The sequence below is a fragment of the Neopelma chrysocephalum genome, unplaced genomic scaffold, assembly GCF_003984885.1.
Source record: "Neopelma chrysocephalum unplaced genomic scaffold, ASM398488v2 Primary Assembly neopelma1_68b, whole genome shotgun sequence".
In the NCBI taxonomy this organism is placed as follows: domain Eukaryota; kingdom Metazoa; phylum Chordata; class Aves; order Passeriformes; family Pipridae; genus Neopelma; species Neopelma chrysocephalum.
Genome location: NW_020897728.1, coordinates 2125108 through 2133657, shown reverse-complemented (window position 1 = coordinate 2133657; position 8550 = coordinate 2125108). Strand labels below are relative to the sequence as shown.

Sequence of the window (8550 nt, the reverse complement as noted above, 5' to 3'; positions counted from 1 at the left end):
GTCTCTTCTTGAGGCTAAACAGGCCCAGCTCCCTCAGCCTTTCCTCATAAGAGTGATGCTCCAGTCTCTTAATCATATTTGTTGCCATCTGCTGAACCTGCTCCAGGAGCTCCCTGTCTCTATTGTACTGAAGAGCTGAGACTCCCAATCCCCTCCACAGGGCTGGGGACACGGGCACACACACAGATCCCAGGGAGTTTCTCCACTTCCCAGCACCAGAGGACCCTGAGGCCTTTCCCCCAGCCCCACTGTGCAGCCACAGGGTTTGGGGTGCTGGTGACAACCCTCCCCATTTCAGCTTCCCCCTTACAGCCCCTGTGCCCATCATCCTCCCAGCTTCTGGCAGCCGCAGCTCTGTCCCAGTCTTACTCCCTCTGGCCCCTTCTGACCCGCTAGTCTGAGCCCTTCCCCAAATCTTTGGCAAGGACACATCTCCGAGTTCTCCACAGGTGTTTATTGTCCTGTATGCAGGAGGCAGAGGCACAGCTGGATCCCCCGTGACCTGCGGCTGTGGTCGTTACCACAACACCCCTGGGAGAAGCTGCAGGCACGAGGAGGTGCAGGGCACCGGGGTGGGGGCCGTGGGGGGCCGGGAGGAGGTAGCTTGTCGTGGTGCAGTAGTGCAGCAGCATGGCTGAAGTGTGCAAGTGTCCGCCCGGGGCGGGGGGAAGGCACCAGGATTGGCAAAACATCACAGTGCTGGGCAGCGAGGGCAGACCGGGGTCTCCTCCTCACCAGGCCCAGCTGACTGGTGCTGGAAAAAGGGGGCTTGTTCTCTAAACACCCCCCTTCCAGGACAAGGCTCAGCAAAAACACATTTCAGTGCGGAAGGGACCTGGCAGGCACACTGTGCTCAGGAGATGCTGTCTCCTTGACAAACTTAGTGGAAAGGTGTGTTTTATCCTTTTCCCAACCACCTTCTTGTCCAGAAAGGATCCCCTACACCGATGGCAAAAGTCAGGCAGTGCAGATTTGTACCTTTGTAGTGTTACCCCAGCTCCAGCTATCCCAGAGCTGCCTGTACCTTTATTCCTGCCCACATCCTTGCCCTCTCTGCCCAAAACCTGCCTGTAGTGTGTAGTGGGGTCAGTGCCACCACAGAGGGGTTTGGCTGTCTGGGAAGAATTTCGTTTTGCCTGCCCATGGCAAGGGGGAAAAGCAGCTGAGTCACCCCCCTTGAACAAGAGCCTGACACTAGGCAGCTCATTCCCATGTTCTCACAGGAGGGCAGGAAAGGGTGGGCCACCCAAGCCCCCAGCCAGCACCTGGGCTTGTCCCTTTGGGCCAGAGATGAGGGACAGGGCCTGGAGGAAGGGGTTTGATTTTGAGGGGCATAGAGGGGGAGGTACAGGGCACAGGGAGGAACTCACTGCTCTGCATGGCTGAAGTCGTAGCAGAAGTTTAAGTTGCTGGGGGGTTTTGGGATGGGAGGGGGGGTGTCAGGAATGCTGATGTTCTCCAGGTCCAGGAGCCGCAGCTTGAGCTCCATGGACAGCAGGACATCGAGGTCTGTCTGCGTTCGCTCACTCGTCATCTCCTTGCCCAGGAGCACGTTCAGCCCATCCGTCCAGAGGCAGAACTAGGGAAGCAAAGCACGAGCATCTCTGGCACCAGCCCTGGGCAGCCAGAGAGCCCACCTCTCCCCCTCTGTGGTTCCCACTCCCCAGGACTCACTGCCCCACCTGCAAAGGATGTCTGGCCACCGTGTGCCTCCCCAGAGGGCCCTTGGACTCACCTCGTACCGGGTGGGGGCAACAAAGTTGAGGCAGTATTCTTCCACGTCATGCACGATGGAGAAGGCCAGCTCCAGGACATCCTGCAGGGACAGCACAGGGTGTAGCCAGCCTCTCAGCTGGACTCTTTCCAACCCCAGCAGAGTTCAGAGCAGGAGCTGCCTCTCAGCCTCCTCCTCTGCGCCCCAGGAGACCCAAGAGGTCACACAACCTGCCACCATTCATCCACCCCCAAAACCCACCCCCAGCTGGGGAGGGGAATACGCTGGGCCCCCTGGACAGGGAGGAGTGTGAGGGGCTGACCTTGTTCTGCTTCCCAGAGCTCTTCTCCTTTGTGTGTGGACACTCCTTCCCCACCAGCAGCATCTTCATGTCTGCCACAGGAACTGGGGCAAGTGGAGGAGCTGTGAGCATCTCCTCTCCCCTTCTTCCCTTCCCCTCCCTCTCCTTTTCCTCCAGGTCCCTGGTACTCAGAGCCCAACACAGATGAAATAAGGGGGCTCACAGCCATCCACAACTCAGAGTGGGGGGCTCAAGCCACTCTGCACTGACCTTTGGGGAGCCAGTGTGCCCCAGCCTGAATTCCCACAGCTCCCAGTCCCACAATACCAGTGGACATTGTGCAGCAGCCAAGCAGAGGGGGAATTCCCATCTTAAGGCAGTCGCAACTGGGACTCCCCTCCCTCCTTCCCAACCTCCCTTTCTCTTCATCACCTACTTTTCTCCGTCAAGCTCTCGATGGGGGGAGACTCCACCCCCTCCTCCACGTCCCCATAGTGCAGTACCTTGTGGTTGGGTGACAGGCGGCAGTACCACAGCTTGTCTGCAGCAGAAGAGACATGAGAAATGCTCAGCCTCCCTCCACTGAGGTCCCCTTCCCAGGGGGGACAGAGCTGCCCCCATCGTCCATGCTCCCCATTTCTCTCTGTCAGCCCACACCAGCTGTCCAGGGCACGCTACTCCCACAGATTAATTGCAACTTCCCCAGTGGCAGGGGACATGGGGACAAGCCTCTGCCCCCCTCCCAGGACCCCCACCCAGGAGCAGGGGGCTGGCACCCACCCTGCCTGCGGCGGCTGCTGATCTTGCGGAACAGGGTGCCCTCGCAGAGGTGCAGCAGGCGCTGCTGTCGGATCAGCTCCAGGAGCTCCGGCTTCAGCCTCTCCCGCAGTTCCCTGGGGCGAAAACCAGCAGAAGAGGAGCACAGCCATCTCAACAGGCGCTCGCTGTTGAGCCCCACACAGCATCACCCCCACAGCCCACTCACAGCACGGGCACAGCCAGCGTCTCCTCCTGGTGCAGCCGCTCCGTCTGCCGCAGCTTCAGGATCTCGCTGTAGTTCAGCGCGTTCACTCTGGTCTTGAACAGCTCCAGGGAGGTGGGCTTGAGGGCCAGGGTCCTGGTGATCTGCTCCCGCACCACCTGCATCACCTGCAGGGCCCAGGTCGTCAACCCCAGTCTGGCAACGCTCCCCAGAGCCCCTGAATTTGTGATCCCGTCCAGGGCCGCAGCGTCCCCTCGCACCTTGTCAAAGTCCTCCTGGGTCGCACGCATCTCCTTCCAGGTCTTGTTCACCAGCTGGATGCAGATGCAGAAAAGCTCTTCGAAGAAATGATCCTGCCCGAAGAACATAGGGTAAAAGGCCTGAGCCGTCTCCGAGCCTGCGGTGAGAAGGACAGGTGATGCCAGACTCCCTAGTTTTTCCAGGGGATTTCAGTGTCCAGGAGAACCTGGACATTTCCCAGCCCTACCTCCCCCTCCCCTGCTGTTGGCCACACCAGAGCCTGGTGGTCCCATGGATGCAGCCCCCTGCCCTGGCAGCAGGGAGAAGGACAAGCTGGGGCGCACACGTACACGGCTCTCCGACGTGCAGGATCTCGCAGAGGATCAGGGTGAGCTGGATGCTGCTTCGAGCGAAGGGACATTCGTGTTTGTCTTCTCGGCTGCTGTTCTCGAGGACAAACTGGAGGAGAGGGCCATACCTCACATTACATGGGCCATGAACTTGGAAGGCTGCCCCAACAGTGGGGCTCACATGTCCCACAACTCCTCCTGAATTCCTACTCGAGCTGTCCCCACCCAGGTAAAGCCACCCCTAAAAGGAGTGATTCACTCTGCCCAGAATCCAGCCCCACCCTCCTCCTTCCCCTGTGGCAGTGCATGAGCTGGTCACAGGCACTGCAAGTAGGAGCATGGCTGATGCCCTCCTGGTTTTGCCCAAACTGCCTCAGTTTGCTCAAGCCCTGAAAACCAAGCTGTGGGCAAAACCCCAAAAACTATGGGAACCCTTCAGTGCCACCAGCCTCAAATGGCTTCTTCTACCCACAGGGAGGACTTGGCTCCATCTGAAACAGGGCAACAGTAGGACACTTGCCCAAAAGGGACATCCTTGCCTGGGACAGGTCACAGGGAAAGGAAAAACAGGTGGAGATCCAGTAACTCCCCAGCAGGGAGCTCCCTGGGAGAGCACACGCACCCTGCTGTAGGCATTGGGGGTGTTCCTGGAGAAATACACCATGTTGTCCAGGGCAAGGAGTCCTGGTGGGGCACGGCGAAGGTCCTCTGCTGGGTTGCTGTTGTTCTAGGAGGACACAAAGGATGCAGTTTAGCAGCTGCAAATTTCTTCTACGAGCAGCAGCGTCCTCCCGATGCAGCCACGGGGTTTGCCTTGGAGTCCCGGCACATCCACACACTTGCTGTCCCAGATTCCCGAGGGAGCAGAAGGGAGGTACTACATGGTGGTCCATGAGCATCAACAGGGACACCAGGCTTAGGGGAGCCATCAGAAGGTGCCCCCAAGGCTGTGTGGAGGAGCCAGCTTGGGGCTGGGGAGGGGATGCCGGGGGGACGCACCATGAAGCCCAGCTTGCGGAATTCCTTGGCACACAGGGATCGCCGGCGCTCGGTGCTGAAGTTGCCGGCAGGCGCCTCGCTCTCCGACTCAAAGGCAGTTTGGCGCAGGGACTGGAGGAGCTCCCGCTGTTCCTGGAGGGAGAGCGGAGAGGAAGGGATGCCTGGGAGCCCCACACGAGCTGGTTCTCCCAGGGCAAACCCGCGATGAAATGAAATGTGCTGGGTTCACCCAAATGAGAGCTGCTTCCACGGGTGGAAGAGACCAGGACCAGAATCATAAGGAGAGCACTCCCAGACCTGTGAGTAGGGATCCATGGAGGTCCTCATGCGATGCTCGCACAGGTTGAGGCTGACAGACTGCAGCACATACAGGTAATGGGCCATCTCGTCCCCCAGTGGCTCAGAGCTGTGGACGATGTTCTACAGGAGATCACAAGTGAGAAGGTTCCCCCAGGCTGCTGCTCCCAGTTCCTCCAAGCCCTGGGCCCAAAAGCCTAAGCCCAGCAGGTCCTGCTGCTCAAAGGGGCGTTGGGAAGTGGGAAGCTCCCCTCAGGGTTGGGGAAGAGCTGCGTGCGCTGAACTGCAGGCAGATGGGGGTGCAACCCTGGGCACAAGGGTGCCAGCAGAGCAGCACCCACAGGAGATATCAAGAAAGGGGTGTGGGCACACAGGTAACCCAGTCAGGCACAGTCACCAAAGGCTGGGGCTCAGGGGACAAGGCTTGGGGAGGAAGGACAGAGAATGAAGCACTCAGCAGACTCTTGCACGGTCCCAACTCCTCACCTTGTGGATAAACTGCCTGATGTTCTTCTCTCTTAGGTAGTCCATCATGTCCTAGGAAGGGAAAAGGCTGTGAGATGTGCTCAGCACACCACCGTTTCCTCCTCCCCAAAAAAACTGGTGTTCCCACTGTCAACCCGATTCCCTGCTTAATTTAGCTTTGGGCCACAGGCAAGGTGGGGACAGAAAGGACCTGGCAGTCTCAAGAGTGACACCAGCAAGCAGGAGACCTGCTTCCAGCTTCCACTGCCCTGGAACCAGGATGTGCCCACCCCAACGGGGCTCAAACAGATCCTCCTACCAGGCTGCCAGGACAGGTTGTGTCAGCCAAGAAGAGGCAGAACAGGACACTGACTTTAAACGTGTCTGGGTATCTCTTGCAGCCCTGCCATCCCAAAGAACACAAACCCCACAGCAGAGGACCCAGATGCCCAAGGTCCCATCACGGGGGGAGGGGGTGCCCCACCACGACAGCTCAGACGTGCCAGGCACTGGGGCTGGGCCATCACAGCCGCTGTGCCACCACCAGCTGTGACACTTCTGCCGTTTGAGGCAGAACTCCTGACAGCCGAGGGCTCTCAGCAGAGCACCCCGGTGACAGGGGAGCTGTGGTGCCTGGCTCTGCAAGGCCACCACCCTGCCTGGTGCCCCTCACCCGCCGCTCAGCGTCGGTCGCCGTCAGCAGCAGCGCGATGAGCAGGGCCATGGCCTTCAGCTGCAGCTGGGCATTTGTCCTGTGGGAGGAAGAGGAGGAGCACTGTGAGAACCACCAGCTCCCAGGGTGGGGGCGAACGGTGCTCTGGCCTCTCTCCACTTACACCTGCAGGTGGGTGAGAAGACGATCCAACGTCACTTCTTTTTTGACCAGCTCAAAGAGGAGGCGACTGGTAGGCACCATGTTCTCCAGGATGGACAAGGAGAGCTGCTGGATGGATGCATCCACCGCGTTCATATTGACATAACTCATTATCTACGAGACACAAAACCATCTGTCAAGGGCAGGCTGAGCCTGGGGGACAAGGACAACAAGGAATACCAAGAGTACAGGCTGTGGAGGCTGCAGAAGGTGTTTACCTTCTTGATGAAGACTGTACTAAGATTTTCCCAGGAAACAAAATCGTGCTCCATCAGCTCTGTGAAGGCTTTCAGGGTGTGAGCCAGCATCTCCCCTGTACTGGAGGGACAGATGAACAAAGGCAGTGAGGAGAAGAAAGGAAAGAGACTGTTGGGTTAGAAATGACTCTCACTTAGTCATCCCAGGAAGTCAGGGCAGGGGAAGTTCAATAGTTGGAAAGCTGCATTACCACGGTACAAAGATCACTGCAGACAAACTACCCCATATCCCTCCCTGTGATTCTAAGAAACATATGCTGTGCTGCCTGGTTTTAGGCTCTACATTCTCTGTGTGACAGGAGCTCAGAGGAGATGCACCATCACATCCAGGCACTTATATTTGGCAACTGGGGTTATCTTGAACTGCCTGAAAATCTCTGGCAGCTAAAAACTCAAGACAGAGGGTTTATTCAGGGTGGCAGGAATGAGGAGCAGCAGCGGAGGCCAAGATGTCACAGGAGGTTTCCTGGTAGCAAAACCTGTGAGGCTACAGATGACCCAGCCAGCAAAGGGATGGGAGGTTCAAGTCTGGGCACATTCACAAGGAGTCAGGACCACATATCCCTGGGGACCTTCCCCTGGCTGCCAGCATGCAGGGACACAGCCACAGTGCAGGCATCAACAAGTCAGGAACACAAAGAGAGTCCACTCCAACACCCAGTTTGGAGCTCAGGCAGCATTAGCAAGGCAGAAGAAAAGTAAAAGAAGGTCGTGTCCTGATACTCACTCGCTCCCTTCTTCCACGATAGAGTAAATCTGTTTCAAGCCATTCCTGCTGATGAACTCTTGAGCAAAGGTAACATCCTGGGAGAGGCTTGCAAGTTTCTTCAGTGAGTCAGTCTTCACATCCACGTTCTTGCTCTGGATCCCGCTGTACAACCGCTCTGCTTCTTGGTCCTACCAGGAAGGAAAGAATCAAGCCAAAGGGGCTCATCAAAAGACAGTGAGAAGCTTGAAGGAGGCTGGAAGAGCTGAAGTGCAAGTTTGGGAAGGAGTCTCAGGCTAGAGCAGCCCCAATGAGGAGCTGGACTGAGAGACAGAGCCACCAGAGCAGAGACCAGGAGGAGCTGAGGACGGAGGTCAAGCTGGCATGACACCAAGAACACTTGATGAGTTGGCCCGCGCGTCCAAAGCATCTCAATTTGATTTAGTTTCTCTTCAAACTCCCCCAAGCTCGGCCGAGGGAAAATGAAGGCTGAGACATGTCTCCTGCCCGTGTTATTTCTGCTGGGTCTGAGGCACTGGAAGGAGCCACCACGAGCTCAAAGTCACCGAGGGAGCCAGAGGCAGAGGGCTCGGAGCACCACAGGGACACATCCCACCAGAGCACACGGTGCAGGAGGAGACGGGGGGAAGGGGGGGGAACAGAGGGATGTACCGGGGAGGTGGTCAGCCGCAAAATGCTCCCGTTCTTAATCTCCCTGCGGTTCTGTAAGGAGAGAGGCACGGGTGAAGCCGGCGAGAGAGCCGCGCCGGCGGGGCCGGGAGGTGCCGGGGGGGGGAGGTTTGTCTCACCGACTCGGTGATGTAGGTCTGCCGCCCGTCCGCGTACTGCAGCGCGTAGTGCTCGGCGTTGGGCAGGCTCCACCTGCGGGCACGGGCGGCCGGTCACGGCCCCGGCACGGCCACACAGCCGGCGGCCGTCGGGGCTGCCACGACCCGTCCCGTCCCGACCCGGCGCGGTACTCACGCGTCGCAGACGTCCTTGAGCACCGCGGAGAGGGGCTTGGTCTGCGGGGGCGAGAGCGCGGCCGTGAGCCGGGGCTGGGAGGTGAGGAAGGGGGGCACCACACCGGGAGGGGGTGCGGGAGGCGGTACCTGCTGGAGCTCGATGAGCTGCGGGATGGCTCCCACCATCTGGATGGCGATCTTCACCACGTCCTTGGGCGGCGGCATGGCTGGCTCCCGCCGGGGCTCCCCACAGTTCCGGGTTGGTGCCGCCGCCGCTGCCGCCGCCCCTCCCGCAGGGCCCGGCCCGGCCCGGCCGCACCGAGGCCTCGCCGCCGCCACCCAGCCCCGAGCAGGCCCGGCCCCCTCACCTGAGCTGACGCGGACCCACCTCCGCTCCCGC

The 8550-nt window shown here is 59.2% G+C and overlaps 2 protein-coding genes across 4 annotated transcripts in view; both read right to left on the bottom strand.

The window, feature by feature from the left end:
• TMEM208 (transmembrane protein 208) overlaps positions 1-7364 on the bottom strand; it is a 12225-nt gene extending 4861 nt beyond the window's left edge. Inside the window, exon 1 of the mRNA XM_027685351.1 lies at positions 7360-7364. The gene's annotated coding sequence lies outside the window, so the exon portion shown is untranslated. The remainder of the gene's footprint in view (positions 1-7359) is intronic.
• Positions 434-8420, bottom strand: ELMO3 (engulfment and cell motility 3). Of its 3 annotated transcripts, XM_027685345.1 has the most exons (20): positions 8298-8420; positions 8170-8210; positions 7995-8067; positions 7858-7908; positions 7207-7376; positions 6441-6540; positions 6185-6336; positions 6022-6100; positions 5370-5420; positions 4884-5006; positions 4587-4718; positions 4210-4314; positions 3588-3696; positions 3258-3394; positions 3001-3164; positions 2796-2908; positions 2452-2556; positions 2037-2119; positions 1736-1816; positions 434-1579 (listed from the first exon to the last, which is right to left on the bottom strand). In XM_027685345.1, the coding sequence occupies exons 1-20, from the start codon at positions 8373-8375 to the stop codon at positions 1367-1369; spliced, it is 2160 nt and encodes a 719-aa protein (XP_027541146.1). In that variant the 5' UTR covers positions 8376-8420; the 3' UTR covers positions 434-1366. The 3 variants fall into 3 exon arrangements, with proteins under 3 accessions (XP_027541146.1, XP_027541147.1, XP_027541148.1); XM_027685346.1 differs by lacking the exon at positions 7858-7908; XM_027685347.1 differs by lacking the exons at positions 4210-4314; positions 4587-4718; positions 4884-5006; ... (7 more) ...; positions 8170-8210; positions 8298-8420 and having other exon boundaries at positions 3258-3350; positions 3588-3695.
• Positions 8421-8550: the final 130 nt, after the last annotated feature.